Source organism: Lissotriton vulgaris, chromosome 11 (genome assembly GCF_964263255.1).
Source record: "Lissotriton vulgaris chromosome 11, aLisVul1.2, whole genome shotgun sequence".
NCBI classification, from domain to species: domain Eukaryota; kingdom Metazoa; phylum Chordata; class Amphibia; order Caudata; family Salamandridae; genus Lissotriton; species Lissotriton vulgaris.
Window position 1 is genome coordinate 134,252,774 of NC_141699.1, and position 27,206 is coordinate 134,279,979.

The 27,206-nt window shown below is 48.2% G+C and overlaps 1 protein-coding gene across 2 annotated transcripts in view; it reads right to left on the minus strand.

The window, feature by feature from the left end:
* ATP6V0A2 (ATPase H+ transporting V0 subunit a2) overlaps window positions 1-27,206 on the minus strand; it is a 398,498-nt gene that overhangs the window by 14,064 nt on the left and 357,228 nt on the right. For both annotated transcript variants that reach the window (XM_086942902.1, XM_086942903.1), the window contains 3 exons: window positions 6,807-6,932; window positions 3,505-3,622; window positions 1,911-2,082 (listed from right to left, as the gene is read on the minus strand). In XM_086942902.1, the coding sequence (XP_086799028.1) occupies window positions 1,911-2,082; window positions 3,505-3,622; window positions 6,807-6,932 (416 nt within the window). The remainder of the gene's footprint in view (window positions 1-1,910; window positions 2,083-3,504; window positions 3,623-6,806; window positions 6,933-27,206) is intronic.

The window sequence follows — 27,206 nt, forward strand, 5'->3', positions numbered from 1 at the left end:
GTATCCATCCTCCCTCGCTTCAGTGTCTCGACTTCTACACTACAGCCAGAGGATTGGAGGCAATAAGGGAAGCTGTTCTCATCCTCTGCCTTGTGCATTGCCAAACCAGTGGCATCCACAATGAATCCCACTGATCCTAGTACTCAGACTCACAAACACATGGAGTCCTATTACCAGAAATGTGCTGTACACTAACTGCACATACACACACTCAACATGCACACACCATATCAGTTCTTGCGTAAAGTTCAACTGTTCTGTTGGTTTCACATAGCACACATAACAGCAGAACTTCAAACAAGAGGGGTCAGTAGACCACAATCTGACTGACAGAAAAAAAGAGTTTTCTTCATACTAAAGATTCACAAAACATGATGCCCTGCCACCACTGCTCTATATGATATACCCAGGACGTGGACAGTAGTCTTCTTCCGACTATAAGGGAACACTTGGTGCACCCTTCCAGATCACATAGCAGGTTCTGGACCTCGCAATACCATGGACAAGCCTGGGTCTGTATGCACAGACTGAGCAAGAGTGAAATCAGGTCAAAATTAAAGTCAAGACAATAGATTCACATGCATATGGGCACTTCGGTACATGCCTGTTTACCATGCATCAAGCAATTCTGTCCCATTAGAGGTCCAGATTACATAACTCTCATTAGCTTTAGTCTTGTCAGTGGTGAGAGACAGTTTCAAAACTTCTGCTGCCCTCCTAACTACAACTGAGAAAGAGACAAAGGAGAATCCAGGACCTATTTTGGGGAGGTTTCTAGGCCATTGGCATTCTGTAAGTCAAGCTTCAGGCCACAACGAGTGGGTAGCAAGCTATCTGCTTCATCATCGTCGTGGTCCTACTGAGCTTGCTTCAACTGGCATCAGAGTGTGGCCTAAAAGTAGGCTACATCCTTCTCAGTTTTCTTTTGTTGCTGCAGAGGTACAATAACAGAATAATACTCTAGAGACATGACAAACTCTAGCAGAAGATGCATCTGAATCTGGGGCAGGTGCAGAGATTTGATTTGGAACAGTGATGCCAGAGCCGATGAAGATAGGACTGGTGAGGCCAGCGCTAGAGGGTTGGAGGCAGGGCCCCGTGGCAGAGCACTAGGACTTTGTCCTGGGTCAGTGTCGGGAAGGGTCTGACACCTGAAATGCAAATGGAGGCTCTGCTGGAGCCATGGGGTACAGAGGATAAGTCTGGATGAGTGTAAAGATCGGCAGGCTGAACGTCTTGAAGGCCACAACCTGTTGCAGAGTTGACAATGGCAGAGGGAATTTGCAGTTAGAAGTGCCCATCAGTCTACACTTACCTTGATTATATTAGTCTTTATTATGCTCATGATTTATCGGCAGGTCAATATTTCAACTGCAATGGCGTGACTTATTACTACGTTCATTGAACGTTCATTGAACTAGCATTTTAAGCTTATTTACTCCTATTTGAAAAGGTGGAAAACATGTAAGTACTTAGGATGCAGATCTTGAGCGTGTCAATAGTGGAGCTTGACTTCTCACACTCCAGGATCGATGAAGAGAATATTACTTTAACCTGCCACTGAAAATGCAGTGTTTAAGGGTAGGATTTCCCAACATTGGCTTGGTTGTGTACTAATTAATTTATTTATTGTGTATTTAATAATCTGCATGTCGAGCACCAAGGAACAGCTGAGCTCTTTGCTGTAACAGGAGCAGTACAAGACAGAACTTTAAGCTTTTTATAACATACTCACATTATACATAAGTTACTTGCTAAGAATAACAATTATTTTACCATGTAGTTAAGCTCGGTTACAATTCTGGTCTACCGCAGAGGCCCAGATCATAGCAGGGTCTACTCAAACAAGTATCCCTTGAGCCAGTCTCATTTTTATTCACCCTAAAGCAAATACTCCCTAAAATACTCACCAATGCAAACGAAGTGCATGCAAGAAAGCAGAAAGTCCCTCCATGATCAAAAGAATGAATATTGTTAAAGAGGCAAAGAATCCAAAGACAGCAACCAGCAAAATGATCCCATAACTAGCGTCCACACGCAGACCCTTGTTCATGATCATGTGCCACAGTACTTCAGATAGCTCTAGAAAAAAATAATTTTAAATATTAATTTACAAAATAATGTGAATCATATCTATCTAGCATTACGTATAGAAACAAGAGGTCTCCACTAAAGGCTTATAAGCAGCTGATTTTCCAATAACACTAAATAAATAAATAAATCTGGAATTTGTAAAGCGCAAACTATTCAACCTTGAGGGTCTCATGGCGCTGGGGGCCATCAAGGGGATTAAGTGAGCTATTGCCCTTCCGGCAATCGAACTGTGAAACCTGCGCTCCGGAGTCAGTCACTCTGGCCGCTGAACAACACCCAGGGCTTTAAGTGGGATGAATAAACTGGGGGGTCTCTCAAAGGGGCGTGGCCAGTGTAATTAGGGGCGTGGCTTTAAACACTTAACACTAAAAATCTGTGTAGCATAGTGTGCCGCCCGACTTGTATTTTTCTTTTTCCTTCATTGCATCCAGATATGTGATACAGCAAGTAACATCATACCTACAACAAGTAAGGACTATTGGCTTTGTCAATGGTTATTAGTTGCATAAGATAAATAAGCTGCAACGATGGCTTGTTACATATAATATTTAAAAAGCTTCCAATTAAAGCCCTAGTGACACTACCACAATATTGCTGCTCTTGCGTTTCAGAAAGAGAAGGGAAATCCAGAAAGAAAATGAATCTTTAAAGGATTTCCCTTCCCCAGACAACGCTCACCTGGCATGACGTCATGCCGTAACTTCTCTGCAAGTGAGAAATGAGCAGGGCACATTGATGTGCTTGCGGTCTCGAAACGGGTCTCTCTCGGGTTGTTTTGCGCCCTGGCACTTTTTACAGGACTGCAGTGACAGCAAACTGCGGTCACTGTAGTACGGAAAAGAACCAGACCGCCTGTGCCAGGGCTCATAACAGAGCCCGATAGAGACCCGTTTCGAGGGCCTCTTAAAAAAACTGCCGGTGCTCAGACCCCTTGAGACCCGGCCCACTTAAATCACTGACAACACCTCTCACACTAGTCCCTGTAATGAAAAAAATCTGCATGGTATTGGAAAGACCACCAATAAAGGATTTAGCTAAGGAGCAAGAAGTTGCAATAAAAACCAGGAGGTAATACTCAGGTGGCCTTTGACGGATTTTTAACACAAGGAGTTGGTTGATACTCTCCAACAGTTTTCAAGCATAGAAATGATGCACACTAAAAAGGCAGCACCAAGGCTACCAATACACACGGATAAACCCCGGAGCGTAACACTAGAATGCATCTACTAATGGAAAAAATGAACTGTGGTCACTTGCATGGTAATGAAAAAAGAAAAGCCCAAGAAGCATGATCTCAGGTAATGGGTATACAAGAAACCCACCATTACCAACATACAATTTATGAAAACCACTAAAACTTAGAAATGTAGCATATCTTTAAATCCCGGTTAGTAATGAAATTGGTCTTACGTGCATGAGCAAGACTTAATGCCCACAGTCGGAGGTAAGAAGCTGTATTGGAGATGCAGCCCAGACAATACTCGATAGTGTGAATAGCTTGATTCATGAATACGTCGGCGAAATCAAACTACAACAGAGGGAAAAAAATTACAATAAAGTTGCAGAAAATATGTCCCAAAATGTATTTGATTTTATATTGTAAATGCATTTTTATAGTAAAATATATGTAATTTATCAAATCAAAAGAGGAGATAAAACGAATGTCTGACATTCTAACATGTCTGTGAAAGGAAGAGCTTAATTTTAAAATCATAATAATAATAATACTAGATGCTGACCACCCTCTTTCTTGCGTGTTATGTTTTTTTCTGATCCAAGGTTCAAAATTAAAAACATTGGGCGCAATTAGGAAGGATATTTAGGCATTTTAGTTCAATGTAGTTTTACAAGTACATTCATTTATGAGCTTAAAAACGAAACTTGGATTTATTCACATGTAAACCTACACATGTATGTTATATCTTTACAGATGAGCATAGCTACATGTCAGGCAAGTTGTGGAGCTAGGGTAGTGAATATTCACAAACTTGAAAGTTGGTGAGTATGGTCAGTATTTTGACAGGCACACGTCCGTCAATAATCGAATACAAGATTGACTCCCAGGAAGAAGCCCTTATTGGTGGGAGTCAGGGCTTCACCCGGAAGAGGCTGCTGGTTATATTTACCCGATGTGCTTTTTGGGAGCTCAACTTCCAAGAAGAATAGAGCAAGAGTTTTTAAAGTGCTCTGCTTAGAGCGGAATGATAACGTTGATGTGACTGCACACAGCTAGCCCTCCTACCCTCATTCAGAGCTTGGATATGAAAAGGAAAGGTACCCATTTCATGAACTGTTCAGAACCTTTAATAGCGCAAAAAACTATATTAGGCAGGAAGCGTGCAGTGCTAAGTCAAGACCAGCACAACGAAATTCAGGCCAGTCATTAAACAATTGTTACCTATGTTGCTACCGGTCGTTGGCTGTCTGCAGATGCACTTGGGACTGTAAATAAAGCCTTTGGACACATTTCTTTCGCTACGTTTTTTCTTTATTTAAACCAGTGCCTTTGAATAAGGTATAAGCGATATATATAAGAAATATTATAGGGGAATATTTTATTAACAGTAGCAGACTTCATAGGCGTCTGAGCAGTGAAATGTACCCTGTGCCTCACTTTATTACTGTAAAAAAACCTGCTAAATTATAATTAACTTAAATGATATGAAATGAACTGATGTTGTCTGGTCTGTGCTAAACCCCCCTCACCCCAAGAAAGAAAATCAGCAGCAAACACTGCCCTCACTAAAGGCAGTTAATGTAATCCGACCACAGCAAGCTGGACGACAAAGTAGTAGTTAAAGAAGTGGCTTAGAACTTGCACTAGATTGGAGACCGGCCCCCCCAGTACACATTTTCGCTATTTCCTACTTCATTTGCTCACACTGATTCAATACACTTTCTTCAACAAACATAGGCCATAACCTATGTTACCAACTGCTGTTTGATATAAATGTACTTTTTTTCTTTGAGTGTTAAGTGAAGCAAAAACCAGATGATAAAAATGAACATAACAGGTTAAATACTAGATTAATAAAGCTGTGGCCTTGAAATAGATGTTTGCTGTTATCTGCATTTAAGGTGACAACAGATGTCATCTGCTTCCAAATGTATTTTCACTAAGACATGGACGTAATTGATTTCTTTGTGATCGAATCCTTTGCCAAATGTATTTTTTTTATGCATGTGGAAATCAACTGATTAGCTCCGAATCAGAGGGTTGTTGTGCCGAGACCAAACATTCATTGGAAAAGCCAATAGGTCAAGCCTTTGAGACTATTGGGTCTGCTATTGCCTTTGTTTAAGCTGTACAGCATGGGCATTGCAGACTTTGGCAATGATTTGGAGCCACACTGTATAGCAGTATGGCTGCTGTGCAGCATGGCTAAATATAATTATAATACAAAGAGGACTATGATGCATCCAGCACTAAAGCACTATATAAAAAAACAAAATCAGCGCATTAGCCCTGGCTGTGCCATACAGCTTTCTTAAAATGAGTTTTAGCCACACTGCAAAGCATCTTCACTGCTGTACTGCTAAATTACAAAACATTGCCAAAGCCAGAAGGTACACCGGTAAGACCTATTAGATTTGCTAGTGCTTGTTGACAGAGGCCCTGCGAAACCTTCTGTGTTGGTTTCAATCCATTTAATGCAGTTGGTATCTAAATTATGGCTGTGGTGTTTGTAATGAGCAGAAGCAGCAGAATTGCATTTAAACTAATAAGAGATGAAAACATTGTTCCAATAAATTGAATACAAAGTATTTTTGAAATAGATACAGTTGGGTCACATTTAGAGGTTTGTTGTAGTGGATTTGATTTACATTTCGGCAGATGGATTGCTCCGTCACAATGGTAACAGATATCCTGTCTGCCGAAATATAAATCCGATAGGATATTACGGGATTTATATTTCAGCTAACAGGACATCCATCACCGTTGGGATGGAGTAACCCATTAGCCAAAATCTCAAATCAGGCCTGAAGTTTCTAACAAATCCTATTTATGCCCATTCAATTTGCTGGTCACACTCTTCAAAAATATTAAACTTTTCAAAGCTCCTTTACCCGTTTATACACTTCACTGTGCCCTTTGAGTGCAGGTTGTGGATGTTGACAATAAAGGTGCGCACAAGTTTCCCCAACTTAAGGAAACTGAGGCAATATATCAGGGGCTCAGCACTTTCAAAGCAAATATATAAGACCAAAAAAAAGGCATACGTGTTTCAAATCGGGGTCTGTAATAAAAAACATTTTTTGATGTTCCCCTTTATGCTTAGTGTTTATAGTCTAGTGTTTCAGGCATAAAAAACACAAACATTCGACATAGCAACACCCATGCTGTGATAGCTGAAGTGAAGAGTGCTTCCCAGACCAATAACAAAATCATTAGCTCATTAGGCTGAGAACATTTCCACTAAAGAGGTACTCTGAATTTATAATAACTAGAAATACCTTCCACAGAATAGACATTTGGTAGTTGTCTAAGCCAAAGCGGTTACAATTACCCAACTCTATTAAACTCATTTGTCAGCATTTGTTTTCCACCTTTAGATGAAAAGTTACCAATTAAAGACTGAGTGAGCAAGGATAGGATTTTCCTGCAGGCTACATAAGGATATCTGTAGTAAGCGCAACACTCACTCATTTGTCTTAAGGGCTTAGCACCTATTTGTGGTCCTCTTTCTCACGAAACCCCCAGTTCACAATACCTCAGTTTTATTATCTTTTTCTTGGTGGCTCTCGTGGTCCTCTAAACTACTTCCTTCTTCCATTTGGTGAGATTCCAATAAAGAAATTTCCTCTTCACTTCCTCTTCGAACCAATTGGTAACCTTTCTAGTCACAAAAAGAGACATGTTATTATTTCTTAAACTTCAGCAAGAGAAGTACATATAGCTGCAAGACAGGAATTTGTACTGGTGAGCACTAGTATAAATTGGAGTCACACAAGAATTCACAGAAGTCACCAATCAAATGTTATTCACAGATATTTAAAGTGTAGCAATGGTGCAATAAAAGGACCCTGTCCAGGGATAATAGGCCTAGTCAAGCTCTCCGAATCTTGAACGTACAGCGTTCCCTACATAAATATATATACACCCACACATATACATACATTTATATTGTGCTTCCCACCCCCATGAGACTCATCCGTTCCATATAGTTTCCTTCTTGCCAATGATAATGACGCCATCTTATTGTCAGTCTAAACAATCACATCACCATCATCAAAACTTTAAGGATGGACTATCTGTGTTCATAATATTGTTGCATTTCCTTTTCCTTTGTCTGAACTAAGGTAAAGCAGAAGTGACTGTCTTTGGCAATTATGCCATAATATAGTTAGATGACTGGTGGTCATCTGATGTAGGCTCCTTCCTTGGTGTGATCTTTATTTGGATCTTTTGTTAAAAGATCCTAGATTAAGGTCAGTAACTTGTGTTTCTACCTGCTAAAAGTGCTATGCAAAATTCTTTCCAACTACATTTTTGCAGGGCTGTTCAATAAATTGAAGGGATTGGGAAGTAGGGTAGTTATTTCATGTTCTCCCCATCTCCAATGGTACTACTTTCAAAATAATTCCTACAGAGTGACTGCGAGAGGACCATAACCACTTCATAGGCATCTTTTTGGGCAAGCACCAATATCCCCATGAAAAGGATTTCTGTGCCGGGGATCAACTTTTAGCTGCAATCGCAAAACATCATTCCCTGTGAACGGGGTATTATTAGGAAGGGGAAACAGGAAGGGAGTTCATCCACTCATTTACCAACTTAGAGGAAGACTGTGCATTTCCCTGGAATCCAAATATCCTTTTTGTCCAAGCAGAAAGGCAAGGTCGTGGGCCAGGCTTTCTGGAACAGGTTGTAACTCTTTTGCTGTCCCCTTTAAAAAGCACAGGTGGGTTTGTCCCCCTGAAAAGCACCCGTGAGGAAGTCAGACCAGCTAAGTAAAAGTGGTAATTTTAGAAGTATAGAATAAGCCAGATCTGTGCATTGTGGCTTAATGTCTTTTCCATCTTTGCACCCCTACCCACTTGCATCACAAATCACAGTCTAAATAAAACCCCATGGGTCAGTGACCATACTACAGTGGAGCTGTACCCATGTGTAGGGGATTTTGGGCTACTGTTTTGGTCCCCTGGTTTACACAGCACCTAGAAAATCGACCATCCCAACATATTTTTCCAAGAGTAGCGACCTGGGTCACTAAGTACACGTGACGTTCATGCACTCCTTACACATAAAGCCTTCCACGTGTCAGATATTGGAGAAAAACACCAATTTCTCACATTTAATTAAAAGTAAACAACAGATTTTATTGTGTAAAATAACCCTATTCCTTTCATGTTCCTTCTGGAGGGGTAGCAGTGTTTGGGCCGGCACCCAGAGACCCTATCAAGCCTGGGCATTTCTGAAAACTAGAACCGAGCGGACTCTAGGGTGGTGAGGCTCACACAATCTCAGCAAGGGGGGCCACGTACACATTGAACAATGCACCAGAATCATTGAGCCTCCTCTATCCTGTGACATCTTGATGTTATCGGTCACGGAGAGAGTGCAGATTCGGTGCTGTAGTTGGGCCTGAACCCAGATTGTGAGTGGTCCAGGCCCCCTGTTGCCTCTATGAAACTGGACAGATGGGTGTTAACATGCTTCTCGGCCAGTTTACTCAGGAGCGGCAGCAGAGAGATAGGACGGAGGTTGGAGAGCTCTGTCCAAGGGGAGATGGAGTTTTTTCGTATGGGATTCACCACTGCCTCTTTCCATTGCTGAGGGAGTTTACCTTCTTTGTAGGAGAGGTTCAAAACTTTTTGGATAACGGGGCAGAGAGCTGTGCTCAGAGTGTTCATAAGGACCATACCATACCATAAGGAATCAGTATTTGGAAGCAACACCCTAAATATGCTTCTTCTAAATACCAATTCCTTAGTATTTCCTAAAACCCACTTAATGATTCAGAAAAACTTTTCTGAATTGTTAATAGGACTTAGTACATTTTAAAAGTTTTAAAACACTTTCTACATAAGGTTCTTGTTGATTATTTGATGTTCTTAATGCCAGAGGGGCGCTGTGGCTCTTACACTAGGAGGTCATAGTCTGGAAGTGATGTAACATATGAGATATAGCTGTTGTCTCACCCAGTGAAGCCACGGTAATCTGAACGGTTGCTTTAGTGCTTAAGCCTAACAAATCTGCTAAATGCCTATGGGGATAGGAATGTCCCCTGCGTGGTGTAGTCATGTTCCCCTGCCCCAATAGCTGCATTGGGAGGTGTGGTATTCGATTTTAGACCTAGACTCACACTATGACCTGGGGGCGGAACTAAGAGTGCCTTCATTTTTGCAGATAGGCAACTACTGTCCCGGTCATGGGTTTAGAATGTAGGTTGGTGGTAGAATACCATGCATTATGAATTACTAGTTGTGGCAAGACCTTTTAAAACTTTTCACATGAGTGGAGGTCTATTGGCCCACTCAAGTAAAGTTTCCACACTAATCTACACCCGAGGGCTAACACCCAAGAGTATAGTGTACTTATTTGTGTATGTGACATCTATTGTAAATGCATTATGTGTATACGCGAGTCTGAGTAATCGAGGCCTGTTGAATCCAATTTGTTTACCCTGGCCTGTTTCTGTGCGCAAGGTTATTTTCCCAGACAGTGGAAATGTATTGCTGGCATTCCTGAAGCTGGATTGAGGTGACTTAGACAGTGAAGTAGGAGAATTGAGACAAAGCTAGAACTCGACTAGCTATGTTGCTAAGATGATGTATTGATTAGCTTTCCAGTACCACTGCTATTTAAGGTATGGTGGGAATGAAGGGTGGGACAGCAGTCTCTTGTTCACAGTGGCAGGTGAGGCCAGCCTTTTGGGTTTCCCCTGATCACTTGCCAGTGTTGATGATAGCCAGGTACAGAATGCTAATGCCTCGGTGTCTCTGTTGTGCGCACTGCAGCCTAGAGACTATCCCGCTGTGAGGAGTGTAGGAGAGTAGGATCTGCTTCTTATAGTTACCCCCACTTTTTGCTGATGTATCACTGTTTTCGACTTAGACTGACTGGGATCCTGCTATTCGGGGCCCCAGTCTATCTGCTTTCTCCTCTAAATTGATTGCATGTACTTTAGGTACACTTCAGATTGGATACTAGGGTGCCCTTATCAGTCCATAGTATATGGTACACCATGTACCCAGGACATAGGTACACCAGAGGCTTCCCAGGGGCTGAAGCATGTATTGTGCCACCCCTGAGAGGCCATACAAAATGACACCACAGGTCTGCTACTGCAGCCTGTGTAAGGCGGTGCATGCACCCATTACTTAGATTTAGGTTACCTATATCTATTCTAAATCACTGCACATGTACACCTATCAATCACCCTTATGGCAGGCCTGATCAATCCTGAAGGCAGGGGGCTGGGTTTTATGTGAGAGGGTGCCCTTGCATGAGCAGATCCCCTCTGCAGCCTTTGGAACCTATTTTCCGGGGTGGTCTGTGATGCAGCCAACCATATATATTTAAGTTCATTATAACCTCGCGGTAAACGCATACTTTAAAACGGCTGCTTAGAAATATGTCGTGTTTGGTGTCAAACACCTTGAAATCATACCTACCCCCAAGTAATTGGTGGGGGAGGTATGATTCCACCCTTCTAGAGGGACTTATGTGAAACTCCGGTGGTACCAGCTTTCTCGACCTGGGCATCACAAAATGGATGCTGCCAGTCACAGACACGAGTCTGCCACCTTGTTGCTGAGCCAAGCTCGAGCAGGGGAAGGCCTGACAATAGGTTTCCTGTCACAGGGAGGTGTGACCACCTCCCAGACAGGCTTTAGTGTATTGGGGCTGGGTGGGTGCACTCAAAGTGCCAGAGAGTCAGAACTGGGGGCACATTTGATGTCCCTGTGCATAGTCCAGCTCAAACGGTTGCAGGAGCCATTTACTCCTGCTCTGGCGCGAAACTGGACAAAGGATATGGGTGTAGCCACCCCTCTGTCCTGACCCTCCCATAGGTGGGTCCCCAGAGTTTGTCCAACCCCTTCCTTGGGTATAAAGTAGGAAACCTGACTACAGGACTTTAGATTTTACCTGGAATAAACTATGCAAGCAGAAACCAAGTACTTTGACGGTCTATACTTCGCTGGACGACAGAAGAATCTCCCTTGGAGTAAAGGAGTAACTTCCCTGCAGCAACAGGCACCTCAACGCATGTGACCGGTTTGCATCTCCCGAGGACTCCTAAGAATTTATTTTTTTTAAACCTTTATTTTGTGTTTTAAGGAAAGAGGACATAGAGAAACAGAAACAAAAAAGATGAGCGACAATTCCGCACAACTTCCCACACAGGGGGCAATCTGGGAGTCACGTTCCACGGCATTATAGGCAATAGAGCAAAGTCCATTCAGCTCGTTGGGACAGTCCAGGAGGCAGCAGGACTATCCAGGCACTATTTTAAGTAAGTCACAGGTCAACAGACAAAGCGGGGAAGAACGCTCAGCTAGGTAGGATAGCAACCTTAAAAGACACCGCCTGCTGCATAGAACCTGTGCTTGCCTCAATCGTCAGTAAGAGTGTCGCAAGAAGAACAAGGAACATAAAAGAAACTCCCCCCTCCTCCCTCCCCCCTCCCTCCCCCCTCCCCCCTCCAGTGGTGGTGACAGCATTTGTTCTAGCAGTCATTCCGGACATAACATTCAGACTTGAAACAAATGAAGTGTCCGAATCGTGGCCGGACAAACCGCAGATGGTAGACCTTTGGAGAGGAAGAGCACCAAGGGACCCCAGCGAAACAAAGTTTGTGAAGTTGCCTAGGAAAATGTCCGCTACCCGTTCCATGCTCAGCAGTTTCCACAACCTTGCATGCCATAGGGAGATCACCGGAGCCTCCGGTTTCTTCCAGGCCTAAGCCACAGTGAGTTTAGAAGCTCCGAGACATTACCATAGAATCTGTATATCTGCTCAGGTTTGGTGTTCGAGCTCCGGGTCCCGAAGACCTAGCAGTATAAGAGCCATGGAGCCAGGGACAGGATATCCTAGTATCTCTCGGACATGGGACAAAATCTCCTCCCAGTATGGGCGGATGATCGGACAGTCACACCAAATGTGGCGGAAATCTCCAAGCAGACCACAGCCTCTCCAGCATCTGTCAGAGGAGGACAGGAAAATGCGGTGTAACTTGGCGGGGTACAAGTACCAGTCCATATGAGAGTCTTGAGGTGGGCCTCTTCCTGAGTTCCACCGAATGGTTATGCACGGTGATGTCCCGCCACAGGTGCGCCCACTCCTCATCCCAGCTGTCTCATCCGAGGAGGTCCTCCCAGGCACCCATGTACCGGGGGCGAGGTGACATTGCGGAGATAAGCAAAAGGCCATAGAGGAAGGTGATGACTCCTTTCATAGAGGAGGTGCACAATAGGAAAGCCTCGAAGGTGGAGGACGGGCTCGTGGCCTCTCGTGGACTGCAGAGGACGTGGCCCAAGAGAGCAGCTGAACGTGTCGGAAGCGCTCAAACACCGGCACTCCATAGTCCCGCATACAGTTGTCAAAGGTAAGTGGGGCATGGCCATGGAACAGATGTGTGAGAGCACGGCATCCCCCTTCTCTCAGAGCGTCGTAGGGCCCTTCCTGTAGCGCCGGTGGGCAGGCCGGGTTAAAGTGTATTTGTGTAAAGGGAGAGGGGAATGAAGTCCAGCGATCATCTCCAGTCACAGTGTCCCAAGCCTTGAGGGTAGTGCCGGTGGGGGTACTAATGTATGCGTTCTTGGGCCTGTCCTTTTTGGGTTTCCACGCCAAATCCCAGATCGATCTTCCCGCTACACTTCTGTCCATGTGGAGCCAGTGTTTCTCCGAGAATTGTTGGGACCACTCCACTATGACCCGTAGTTGTGCGGCTTTGTGGTAATAAATGCATGTCGGGGAGGCCCACCCCCCCCACTCCTTCCGCGGCCGGCGAAGTGTAGCAAAGGAGAACCGCGCTCTACCCCCTTGCCAGACGAACCGTAGCATCTGGGTCTTGAGACGCCGGAAGAAATCAGCCTCCAGTGGTATAGCGAGCGCCTGGAAGAGATAAGAATTTGGGGAGGATAACCATTTTAAGCGCGTGGATTCTACCCAACTATGAAATGTACTTCGGTTTCCAGCACTCCAGGTCCGCCTGAGTTTGTGCCAACAACTGGGGAAAGTTTGCAGAGTATAGTTGCCCAATCGAGGGAGTCAGCCGGACCCCCAAGTACAGGATGGAGTGGGGGGGCCACGATAGGGGCGTGAGTGGCCGCAGTCTATCTACCTCCACCGAGGAGAGTGTAAGATTAAAGACTTTGAAGCCCGCCACCTCTTCGAAGCGCAGCAAAACCTGCTGGACGTGCGGGAGAGAATGGGCTGGGTCCTGAATAGAGAGGAGGACGTCGTCGGCAAAAAGGGTAATCTTATGCTGCTCTCCCGAGAATGGAAGTCCACGTATCTCTTCGTGCTCACGCACAGCAAGTGCCAGAGGCTCAATACTCAGGGCAAAGAGCAGAGGGGAGAGGGAGCAGCCCTGCCTGGTGCCTCGTGAGTGAGAGAAAAACGCAGAGAGATGGCCGTTTACTGCCACCCTTGAACGGGGGCTGCTGTAATTCGCTCTCACCAGCGAGAGGAATTTAGTTGAAAAGCCGAAGGCGGCCAAAGTGTGAAATAAGAAACCCCAATCCACCCGATCCAAGGCTTTTTCGGCGTCAAGGCCTACCAGGACCGCTGGGATCCTGAACCTATGGGCCTTCTCAATCAGATGGATGACTCTCCTCGTGTTGTTGTGGGTTTGGCGGCCCTTAATAAATCCAGATTGATCCGGATGAATTAGTGCCGGCATCAGGTCCTGGAGCCTCCCCGCGATGATGGAGGAGTACAACTTGGCGTCGATATTGAGGAGGGCTATCGGCCGGTATGATGAGCATTTGGACGGGTCTTTCCCCGGTTTGGGGATAATCGAGATTACAGCCTCGGCCATGGAGCCCGACGTTTTCCCAGCCTCCGCAATGGTATTAAAAAGGGAGACCAGAAAGTCGCTCACCTCCGACGCGAAAGTCTGATAGAATAGAGCAGTATAGCCATCCGGTCCAGGCGCCTTATGAGGTTTCAGGTTTTTAATAGCATCCAAAACCTCCTCCCTTGTGAACGGAGCCTCGAGTAACCCATTCCAATCCCTGGAAACCCGGGGGAGCGGAAGACCACTCAGGTAAGTCCGTTGGCTATCAGGATCAGAGGCCGCCCCTCTATAAAGCGCTGCGTAAAAGCGTCCGAAGAGATCAGCCTTGGCCTCATCCCTATGGTGCAAGGGCCCCGCCGCATCTTGAATACCTCCTATATACTCCCGTTCATCCCGGAGTTGGTGAGCCAGGTGTCTCCCCACTTTGTTCCCCTGGGAATAGGAGAGGCGTCGAGCTTAAGTAGAGTAAGCTCCGCTCTGTTATAGTGAGCTCTAAGTTTCCCCCGAATCGCCGTTAATGGGCGAAGGGTCAACCTAGAAGGGTTCCGTTTATGCTCTTGCTCAAGAACATAGAGTTCCTTCTCCAGCTCCTCACGCTCCTTGCGTCTCAACGTATTAAGATTGGCATTGAGGGGTGTGGCCGAGCGCGGAGCGAGATGGCTGCTTAATCTGTGCGCTCCGCTCGCCACAACACAAATCCTGTTACTATCCTGCCTTCCCCGGCTCGCACAAGCTCGGGGCTAACCTGATGCGGCGTCGGAAGGAATGGTGAATGGCCGGCTGTAACTCCGGAGCTTGGAAGTGTCCGGCAACCCTCCTTTTTCGATCCTCTCCGCCTGGACCGCGACTACACCCGCTCGCTGGCCGTGGGGCTGGAGGTTGGTGCCGGCTGCTGACGACTCGAGGGCGCGGATCTGCAAGCTTGGACGTCCGAGGCTGGGAATCGCTGGAGGCAGCATCGGAACCTCTCAGACGGCCGTGGTAGACGAGCGATGCCCAGGAAGCGGCCGCCGCTCGGGAGATCCCACGCCGTCGGCCAGTGAGACCGTTCCTTTGTTTTTGAGGTGGCTTTGTGTGGGCTGGCTGGACGGGCTGGTGGTCGCCATTTTAGACCCTGTGTAACGCAACAAACACTCGGGGGCAGACCTGTGCTTCTTTAGCGGACCCCAGTGTCCTGCATGTCGGCAATTTTGTATAAGGCTGGCGGGTCTGTCCCTGGTAATATAATTACCAGCAGCACATTGAGACCACCGCCCGTGCCTTCTATTGAGTGCCCACTGACTGTGTGACTTGTTTGTGGCCACCGTGAAATGGCGGACTGCTTACAGCAGCTTGGTGTGGAGACGCCCCCCCCCTTTTTTGGTGGCTTTCTTCCTGGCTCTCTGGCCAGGTGAAACTGTGGGGGCTGCTGGTGCCGGCCGTGGTCTAAACCACATTGAATGCGGGTGAGTTTGTGCCGGCCACGCATGATGGAACTCACGGTTCAGGACCTTATTGATGCCCTGGGCTCTCTCCGCCTTGCCTGTGTAAGGGAAGCCAGGGACCTCGGACGGAAATTGGACGCCACTCTTACCCCATTGATGGATGATGGCTTCGACGATCTGGGAGAGTGTGCTGCTGCTAGTTGTCCCCCACTGCAACCGGATGAAACTGCTATGTGCCTACTGATGGCTCCGCGGGGGGCCCTGTCTAGCGTTGAATATGAGCCAGAGTTGGCCGACCAAGTGAGTGTGGCATTGGGGCCCGAAACTGGACAGCATGTGGATTGCCTACTTGGCATTGTTCCTTTCTCCACCCAGCCCATGGTGCTTTTGGCGTGTTGCGAATTGGCAGATCGGCCCGGAACCTTGCTGTTGCGCTTACCTACTTGGCATTGTTCCTTTCTCCACCCAGCCCATGGTGCTTATGGCGTGTTGCGAATTGGCAGATCGGCCCGGAACCTTGCTGTTGCGCTTACATTGCTGGAGGTGCTGTTTCCTCGGCCCATTGACGTTGGGGTCTCTCATGGAGTTGGTACTGCTTTGCCTGACGGGTCGATTTACTCGCTTAAAGTTGTACTGCATCGCTAATTATCAGTGGCCGCGTATTGATGGCAGGGTAAGGATGGGCCAGGGGTGAACTCTTCTTCCGTGTTTTGAGGGACGGATGCCCGGTCAATCATTGGGATGAGAACGCTTCTCCGGACTGAGCTGAGACGCCAATATTGTTTGTTGACTTGTTGGTCAATTTGGGTTTTAACCAGAGCTGCTGGGTGTGAGTGGGGGGGGGGGGGCAGGGGCTCGGAATTAGTGACTTTCCCCCCGGGGTTTTTCCCTTTCATTGGGACATTTGTGGGGTGATGGGCACGTTAGTTGAGGGGTGGGCCATAGCCTCTTCGACGTGCAGGGTGGGGGTTGGGGGGGGGGGGCTCTCGGGTTCATCAGTTCTTTATTCTATGGCCTTTTTCTTGCCTATTTCTTTCTCTCTAAATTTCGGGTGTTCGTTTTGAGGGCGACAGGCACGCTGCTAGGGGGGGGGGGGGGAGGGGGGGGGGGTAGACCATAGCCTCTGCAGGGGTGCAGGGTGGGGGGTTGGGGTTCTTGTTTTGTTTCCCTTTAGTTACTATGGGTCTTTTTCTTCCTCTTCTATCTCTTGTGTTTTCTTCCTTTTTTTCTTTTCCCTCATTTCTTTTGGATCATTATGCTGGGTTAGTTAGGTGCCGCTCGCTGCTCTCCGCTTCTAGCGGTTCTGTGGGAGGTGTCGGGGTTGCTTTACGTACCTGGGACGGGCGATGGCTGGCATGTTGCTTGTATGGTTTATGCTTAACTCATTGATAGTCTTTCGCACCGGTACTCAGAAACTGCTTGCTGCTTAATTGCTATGTTGCACGCATTGCCCACTCGGTACTCCTTGCTAGAATGTGCGGCATTTGATCCTTCTATTCCATAAATTTAAAAAATGAACCTTAATTCTTCCTGACTCTCAGTGGTAGCTTGATTATAGTGTTGCTTGATATGCTAGCTATTTTTATCGATGTGCTACTGAGTGACCGTAAATTTGCTGCTGTGCTCCATATCGTAGCCGAGGCCGGCCATGTGGTTGTAGGCCCGTAATTGTTTGCTAAAACTGCACAATAAAGGTTTAAAAAAAAAAAAAAAAAAAGATTGGCATTGAGGGCCAAGCAGGTGCCCCTCATTGACACCTTCAAGGCGTCCCATGTGGTGAAAGTCGATGTATCGGCCACAGGATTGAGATCGAAAAATTCTCGTATGGCCTTGCGCAATTCCTTACAGGAAGTCTCATCCCGGACAAGCAAGGCTGGGAAGTACCATTTGCGTAGACCGTCCACCCTCGCCGACCAGCGCAAACAGAGCACGAGTAGGCTGTGGTCAGAGACAGAGAGTGGGAACATACGGGCCTCGCGGACATCCCCCCTAAGGGATTGGCTTAAAAAAATGTGGTCCAGGCGGGAATAGGTGTGATGGACGTGAGAGAAAAAGGTGTAGTCCCGAGATTGGGGATGAAGAGAGCGCCACCCATCCACCAGCCCCAAGTCACCTATCAGGCGCTGCGTTTCAGCGGAAAATACACCAGTATCCGAACGTTGACTATGAGAGCTATCCATTCCCTTATGCCATACTAGATTGAAGTCCCCCATCAAAAACAGGGCGCCCTCCACAAAAACATCCACCTTTCACATCAGATCTTGGAGAAAGCCATTCTGGCCCGCATTCGGAGCATACACTACCACAAAGGTGCACATTTTATCATACAGCAACCCCTTGACCATCAGCCAACGACCTTCCTTATCACTGCGCACCCCCATGGGCTGAAAGTGAAGGGCAGACCGGAAGAGAAGGGCCACCCTCCTATGCTTCGTGGTAGCCGACGATCTATAAATAAGGGGAAAGTTTTTATGTTTGAGGCGCAGTTCATCCTTGCGCACCAGGTGTGTCTCCTGGAAGCCCACCACATCCAGCTAGTGATCGAGCACATACTTCCAAATTTTCTGGCGTTTCTGCGGGGAATTCAAACCCTTCACGTTCCATGTACCTATAGTTAGTGGCATTACACAATGAAAACCTCACCCCCGCTACCCGCATTCAGCAAAGACATTTCTCATTCCTCCCCAACCAGGGCAGCCAAGCGACACGTCGTGCCAGCACCTCCAAACACGAACAACTGCAAAGAGTCCATCCCAGGCGGACGTGTGCCAACCCGAACCCCTCCAGGCTCCCCCCCTCAGCTCTCGGCCACCAAGCACTCCGCGACCCCAGAGCCAATGGGTCTAAAGACAGAAACTCATCAGACCACCAGTTGACATCCGTCCGCATGCACACTTCTTGGTCACCACCACTGTCTCCCCAGGTCCCAACTTTCCCCCCTCCCTCAACAGCCCACCCACACATCTTCTCCCCACCAAACCCCTTAAGCCCCACAAGGGAATAACAGAACAGAGGTAAGCAATGGGAAGGATTAAGGAAAATTCTCAAACAGGTCAGAGGGATCAACAGTTCCAAAATGTGGACGTGTACAGGTACCCTCAAGGAACGAGGGTAGGGGGGACAGTCAGTGATCCCCCCAAGGTCCGGTCCAGGGTGTCTTCCCAGAAAGTACATAAGGACCCACGGTACCTGAATCGGAGGTGTCCCTCCGACGCCATCTGTTCAGCCGACCAGGACTCAAGTCGCTCCGGAGCTGTCTCGCGATGTAGCCTCCGTCACTGTGGTTACAGAGGCAACCGCTGCCCCCCTCTCCTGCAAGCTGGTCGTGGGGTCTGGCCTCCTCACTGTCGTTGCGTTGCCCACTCTCTACCAGGATGGAGTGCGTTGTCTCCACCTCGTAGGGGAGCTCCCTCATTTCAGAGAAGGGGCTGCGTCGCTCAATTCTAGAAGATTTTTAGCAGTCTGCTGGGAGCGGACCTGAACCAACCTATTTTGCCATCTGAAGATGAGACGGAAGGGGTGGCCCCAGGAGTAGGCCACACTTTGGTCGCGCAAAAAGGCGGTAACAGGTCGAAATTCACGTCTTTTCTGAAGCGTCGAGGCCGCCAAGTCCTGAAAGAGCTGAGGATGATGATCCCGAATTTGCAACGAGGAAATCCCACGTGCTTTCTTGAGTATGCGTTCCTTCAGTTGGAAACCGTGGACGCAAACCAGGATGTCAGGGGGGGAGCTCCACCGACTCTCGGCAAGCCAACTCTATGGACCCTGTCCATACAGATTTCGTGAAGATCCTCCCCTCCCAAGATCTGCAGAAAAAGGGCCTCCACATAACCCCGCAGGTCTCCAGCTTCTTCATCCCAGGGCACCGCTCGAATGCGGATGTTATTCCGGCGGGACCTGTTTTCCAGGTCTTCCGCGTGGTCTAAATTCTGTTCCGTGAGGCGGATCACATCCTGCTGGAGCTGGTGCACCTCGCCGGCCATCCCCAGATCATGGTCCTCTAGCGTGGCCACTCGCTCTCCAATGTCATCTACATCCCTCCTCATCTCGCGGAGGTCCGAAGTGAGTTGGGAGCGGAGCTCCAAGATGTCCTCCTTTATCGCAGAGAATAGCTCTAGCATGAAGGCTTTAGTGGCAGGTGCTTCATCGTCTTAGTTTGGGCGAGGCGCTGGGGCTCGGCGACGCCGGTTGCTGAGAGCTTCTCGGTGGGGCGTCTTGGCCCGGTTTCTCTTTGCGTTGCCTGTTGGCCATTGCCTCCACGTCGTCCGGACCACTACACGAGCTCCACGTCGTCCGGACCACTACACGAGAGGGAACACCAGGGCAGCGGCCGCGTCGCTGGATGGGGTCATTAGAGGCTTCCCCGTAGCTTCGCAGTCATCGTTGCCCCCTGTAGGTCCCTGTCGCGGAGCGGGGCAGGGTGTCTCAAACGGTGAGACCTATGTGGTCCCTTAGGACACGTCGGGGGGAGAGGTTCCTCAATACAGCCCTTTTGTAAGCCTGCCACAGACGCCAAAGAGATCCAGCAGACTTTCCAAGTGGTGCGCAGCCAGGGGAAATACTCCCGGTGGAGTCAAGAAGCGATTTATCCCCCCCTGGGAGGGCAGCAACAGCAGTCCGCGGTCCCCCCACTGCTCACCGGGCTCAGGGGTCTCTGGAGTACCAATCGCCCGTGCCAGCCAACAGGTAGTCCAGGTAGGCGCCGCCTAGGTAACCCTCCAGTCTCTCCAGGGGCAGAAGGCCAGGCCACCAGTGCCCCAGCACCAGCCTCTACTTCGCCAGCGGGGCCCCCCAGGGGCTCGCGATAAGATGGTATCCAGCCTGCTCTCACCTATTCAGGATTTGCCCAGTCCGCCGTCAGGCTTGGGTAGTGCCGCTCCGCTCTCCACAGTCCCCACTTGAGATCTTAAGTAGCGGTAAGTCCACAGGAGCCCTCCCAGTTCAAGGGGCAGAGGGGTACCGCCGGGCACCTATGCAAGGCGAGAGCCGGGCACTTCAGGCCCTCTACAGTGCCGGCCCGGTCGCCTCACAGTCGGGTCTCAGTAGCTGCGTGGCGTAGCTGTCCCCACACCAACTGCACCTCGGGCGGAGCGAAAGCGCAGCTCCCACGCCCAGTGCCTTCGAGTAATGCTCCCCACACTCTGCTAGGGGATCGCAGCCTTAGGCCCCCTGCCGCCGGGAGATCGCCCTCACCAGCCTAGGGTCTGCGAAAGGCCCAGAATACCCCCTCGTGGCTCAAAGGGATACAGGCCTGCAATCCTCGGCCTCGGTTGCCGCACACACGTCGGTCTGGTCCCGCTGCTTCTGGTCGCTCTGCAGCCTGGATCGCCCAGCCAGCCACGACCCGGCCCCCAACGATGGTCTGGGGGCGCGAATCCTCGCACAGCCGGGGTCTTCTGCGATGCCGCCGTCAGCCGCCTTTTAGCTCGCCTCCGTTGCGTGTCAGGGTTCCATAGCCCCGGCCGCGGTCCACACTACAGCTCCCGGCTCCAGTGCCAGCCACGCCACAGGCCTCCAGCAGACAGGGGCGCACCACGCCACAAGGAGGACCGCCAAAGAGCCCAAACTTTCAGGATCGCCTCGGGGGCCGATGCGACACTCCCGGTCAGGTCTCCGGGGTTCTGGGTAGGCGCAATACAACGCTTAGCAAGTTTGGCATCGGAGGGACCGATTAGAGCGTCCTACTCCGCCGCCATCTTGACTCCGCCCCCCACTCCTAAGATTTTTGCAACACAGGAGGTGGGTTCCCGAGCGTCTCGGAGGTCGATCTACTCTCTCAGCAATCCTGAGACCAGTATCCCTCATGGGGACCGTGCAACCAGAGCCCCTGTGCACCGTGTACTTTTGCAGCAGCATGTGCTTTTTGGCGATCCCTAAGGCTGTGCTTTGGGCTACGTGTAGTCATGACCCCGAGTAGTATTTCCACTGAAGATTTCCGGCCTACACTCCACAAGTGTTCCGTGGGCTGGTATTTGTTGATTCAGCTCGCGGTCCCTTTGCAATCCCTGGTCCGTTGGCCTGTGGGTCCCTGTGAAGGTAACTGATTTCCTGTAGGCTTCCCTGGTTGCTCCAGACGTGCCCTGACTTCCCATAGCTTGGAAAGTCTCGTGGACTTTGCTGGTCCTCACCGTAACTGGTTTCCTCTGCCCACGTGGGTTTCAATTGCCAAGGCTTGTTGGTGTTCAATCCGGACACTGACCCCTCAGCACTCTACCTCCTTCGTGGGACAGCTCACCATGCGGACTTTGGTCGTCGTGGATTTCTCCTGGTCCCGTGGCTGCAGAGTCAAGCATCCTATCTTCACACCTGAAGCACCCATCGGTGGGCATTCGTGTCCCTAGCCTTTGGTCCCACCTGAAGTGACCCAGACTCTGTCCCCTCAGCTTTCAGGTTCTTCTCATCTCGGATCCAGGCTTGGATTCCACTGGACACTTTTCATCTTCCCGGCAGCACTTCTTCGCATCATGCCATTGAAAACAACAAGGGTTTCCGACACCACTTAACCCCTATGCACTCGGCTCCTCTGGAATAGATAACACGGGTACCTCAGTACTCAGAAGGGTGCTGGCCTTAGAACCTTTCTATTTTCCAAAGGGTTTGCTTGAAGCCCTCTCCGAAGTGTTCTTAAACTATAATTTTCCAACCGCGACTTTCCCTTCGAGTTGTACGGAGCTCGCGTCTGTGTTCTTACACTGCACCCATCCTCCAAAGGCTTTCCTGTGGTTCCTTGGGGTCCCAGCGATTCTACGTGCTCTAGGCACTGTGTCTAGTGAAGTCGTTGTTGTTACACCATTTTATTAGTATTTGATTCGGTCTCCTCCTGGAGCCCGCTGTGTATTGTGCTATTTACTGTCGTTCTATTGATTAAGTATTGTGTGCCTTGTGCTCTAATCTCAAAGAAGTTAGTATAAAGTGTTTAGTAATAAATGTATATTTTTTATACAACATTTGTGTGGTTCTGATCTGGTAAAACAAGCTGCTTTACATTCCTTCGAGACTTAGCCTGAAGGCAGCTTTTCACAGCTACCACTAGGATAGCTTTCAATAAAGGTTGACTGTGACCTAATCACCATAAGGGTTGTTTGGACTGGTACAAGGTGTTCACTTTAATTAGTGGACAGCATATACCAGGTCAACTTCTCACAAGGATCATCACTCCACACAGGCTGTATCTGGAGAAAAGCCTAAAAAGGACACTTAGAAGAAGAACTAACCTACACTGGTTCTGAAAATCTAGACAGCAGAAGAAATGCGTTACTTACCTACCTACTTACTGCAGTTATCCAGAATTGGTGTCTTTCATAAATTCACATGCCTGAATCATTCCCCGTCGTCGGAATGGGAGTCCCCGGTATATAAACAAAGTAATGTCCTGTAGACATATAGAGAAATAGGCCTATAGGCCTCACATTAGTAACATATCCCTGTCCTTTTGTAAAAAGGGCCAATCAGCTGCCACCTCCCTCTAGAACCCTCCTGGAAGGAGCCTCAGTCCCTCAGATTTTCGTACGCACAAAGCCAAGTAGGCGTATCACTGAGAGAATTAGGTGAGACCTTCCAGGGGAGGCGGGAGGGTTGCATGTGAATCTATGAAAGACACCAATACTGGATAACTGCAGTTACAGGTAACGCATTTCTTATCCAGTATTATAGTAGTTTTTCATAGATTCACATGCCCGAATCAGAGTAGCCAGCAATGCATAAAGCACATTTCGGATGGTACAGTATATGCAAGTCATTAGATAAAAACATTTCAAGCGACTAACAGGAGCATATAATTGCAAACAATAAATACCATCAAATTACACAACAAAGAAATGTGCGTACATAAAAAGGATGGAGGGATGAAAGAAGGCTCACCTCTAGTGAAATAGAGGACGTGGCACTGCTTATCCCACCGCAGCATCCTTCATAAGTTCCGTGTCCAGGCAGTAATGCCTGGTGAAGGTATGTGGCGACTTCCATGTTGCCGCTCTGCAAATGTCAATGACAGGCACACCTGCGAAAAGTGCCATGGATGTGGAAATCGCCCTAGTAGAATGATCTTGTGCTTTAGAGTGCAGGGGATGTCCTGCTTGTTCATGACAAAAAGAAATAGCTGCCAAGATCCAGCGGGAAATGCTCTGTTTAGTGAGCGGAAGACCTTTCCTGGGCGTGCTGTAAGCCACAAATAGCTGATTTGACTTTCTGAAAGCCTTTGTCTTGTCTATATAGAATTTTAAGCACCGCTTGAGATCCAATGAATGCAACGACCTTTCCGCTGCAGTACTGGGATTTGGAAAGAAGGAACGCAAAACCACAGGCTCATTTAGCTGGATATCCGATGGGACTTTTGGAATAAACTTCGGATTTGTCTGCAAAATCACTCTGACTTGTTTAAATTGCAGAAAAGGATCTTGAACCGAGAAAGCTTACAGCTCACTCACCCGCCTCGCGGAAGTGAGCACAAGTAGGAGAGCTGTCTTCCAAGATAGATAGTTCAGGTCAGCCCTGTGCACTGGTTCAAAGGAATGCTTCATGAGCTGTTTAAGGACTGTATTAAGGTGCAAGGCAGGAGGCAACCTTTTCACCGGAGGGAAAGTCCTGTATAATCCTTTTAAAAATTGTTTGATCAGTCTGTGAGACCAGAGAGAAGGACCCGCTGAAGATCTCTTGTAACGGGATATTGCAGCCAAGTGGACTCTGATGGAGGAGTGAGCAAGGCCTGACGTTGCCAAGTGGAGAAGATAAGGTAAAACTTGCTCCGGAGATGAAGAGAAGGGGTGTATTCCTCGATTTTTACACCAGACGCAAAACCCCTTCCATTTCAAAGAGTATGTTTTATTGGTGCTATCTGCTCGTGCTCGAGCTAGGATGGCTCTACAATCAGGAGGAATATTCAAATTGTGGAGTGCCCCATCGCGAGAAGATTTGGTTGAGGATCTCCTGATCCAGTTCCCACTCATGCAATGTGGTCTTCTGTCTGCTCAATGAGTCGGCGAGTACATTGTCCATGCCTGGGACGTACTCCGCCCAAAGAGATATCTTGTTTGTGATTAGCCAGTTTCAGGTTCTCTGCGACTCGCGAGAGAGTGTTAGTAAAGGCGTCCTTCCCTGTTTGTTGAGGTAGTGTATCGTCGTGGTGTTGTCTGTCCGGACGAGCACAAGGGAATTCTTGATTCTTGGAAGAAAAGCCTGAAGGGCCAGGAAGACTGCCCGCAGTTCGAGGAGGTTGATATGAAGTCCTCTCTCCAAGGAAGACCACTTCCCGCAGTTCTTGCAGAAAAGCTCCCCAACTGTCCAAGGAGGCATTCGTTGTGATAATAGGAGGAGCAGCTGGAAGTAGGAATGTCAAGCCTTGAGAAAGGTTTCAAGATGATATCCACCATTGCAGGGCTTTGACCATCTGGGGAGTTCTTTTATGAGGTCGTCGAAAGACCATGTGCATTGGATCCACTACTTTGAGAGTGCCTCCTGTAAAGGTTGCATCCGAAGACGACAGGGAAGAATTAGAAGGATACACAATGACATCATCCCCAGGCGGACCGTCAAGGCCTTCTTTGATGCCACTAGAACAGCTAGTGTCATAAGCTTTTTCTTCCACTCTTGGGATGGGAAAGCTTTCTTCGAACGCGTGTCCAGGGTTGCACCTAAGAAATTGATGCACTGAGAAGGTTGCAGGACTGATTTTTCTTGAGACCCAAACAATCGAAGAGCCTTAAACAGGCGTTGGAAGACCTGGACGCGTCTTCTAAGGATGGAGCCTTGATCAGCCAGTCGTCCAGATATGGAAAGACTTGGTGATGGCGCTGCCTGAGGTATGCCGCCACTTGGGAAAGACATTTCGTGAAGATGCGAGGTGCAGACTTGAGCCCGAAGAGCAGGACGCGAAATTGAAAGGGTCTGCCTGCTACTGCAAATCATAAGATTTTTTTGTGATTCCTGTGAATCGGGATATGGAAGTAAGCGTCCTGAAGGTCTAGGGACGTCATAAAATCTTCCTCTTCCAGTAGCTGTAGGACCTCCTGGATCGTCACCCTGCTTCTTCAGGAATTTGTTGAGGGTCCAGAGGTCTAAAATCGGTCTCCACTTCTCTTTTTTCTGAATTAAAAAGAAGCGGGAATAATATCCCTTTCCCCTTTGAAATGGAGGTACCTTCTCTATTGCTCCTTTCTGGAGCATAATAGAGATTTCTTGCAGAAGCAGCCGTAGATTTTTGTGACGCATTGGGCAAGGAGTTTGGGGAGGGATTTGCATGAATTCCATAGAATGGCCGAATTGCACTAATTGAAGGACCCAACAGTCCATGGTAATCTTTTTCCAGTTTTTCAGGAAGTGGGTAATCTTTCCTCCAATTGGTAATGAGTGAAATGAAGTCTGGACTGGCTGAATAAACATGTCTGTCTACGTCCGTTGTTTTTTCGTTGTCCTTTACCCCGAAAGGACGACTTGCCATAAGAAGATTGCTGATTCTGTTGTTGGCGCTGTTGATATTGGAGTCGACTCTGGCCTGACGAGAATGAAGACCTGTCTTGGAAATTTCCTCCATAGGAAGACTGTCCTCTTCCTCTATTTCCACGAAAGGACTGGTTCTTGAATTGGAGAGCGCCCAAAGCTCTCGCAGTGTCTGTGTCCTTTTTAATATTCTGTAATGCTTCATCAATTTTGGAGCCGAATAGTAACTGGCCATCATACGGCATGTCCAATATCTTTGTTTGTACCTCAGGGCGTAACGAAGTTGCTTTCAGCCACCCCTGTCGTCTTAAGACTGCTGCTCCCACCAACTGGCGGAACCCTGTCATAGCGATATCCATCGCACAGTCTATAATTTCTGATGCCGATGTTTCACCCTCTTGCAGAATCTTCTTCACTTCCTCCTTGGATGTATCTGGTAACTGACAGATATGGGGCTATATCTGCCCATAATTGCCTATTATAGCGTCCCAAGAGCGCAAAAGCATTTGCAGCTTTCACTGTCATCGCACACATTGAGGAAAACCTTTTCCCAATGTTGTCCAATCTTCTTCCTTCCTTATTAGGAGGAGCCGATAAAGGGGCTGAAGGATTCCTGGAGTTTTTCCGGGCCGCCTGCGTTACCACTGAATCCGGTTTGGGATGTCCCGTCAAACAGGCCGGTGCAGTATCAGTCGCCCTATACTTCTTGTCCAACCAAGGAATCACTGGAGATACAGAAAGGGAGGGGGGGGGGGGGGGGGTTGCATGATCTTAACCCCCTGGGTCCATAGATAATTGATCATAGGTGTTGACCTAACTGCTTTTTAGATGGGTTGTTTGAAGTCATACAAGAAGCAGTCTTGTTCTTGAGAGACCATTGCGATCTTAAAACGTTGAGCAGCCCTCTCAACCACATTATGGAACCCTCCAATGTCGCCGGGTGGTGAATCCGCGGGCACTGGAGATGCGGGAGAGGGAATGACGTAGTCAACCCAGTCATCATGGACAGATTGAACATCCTGCAGTTCACCCTCTTCTTGCTGGTCTTCCTTTTCTCCTTCTTCGTCAGAAGTTGGAGGATGTGGTACATCAACTCTCTCTGGTTGAATATTTAAGGGCGGAGGCCGTGGTCTTGGAGACGGAGTTACTGTGGCAGGCGGAGGAGCCGGAGACTCTGGAAACCTCGGTTTATAATCCTGAATGAGGTATCGCAAATCTGTAACTAAGGATGCTGGAAGACAAACCATAGGAGTAGGTGGCTGATGATATACCTCCTCTTGATCTT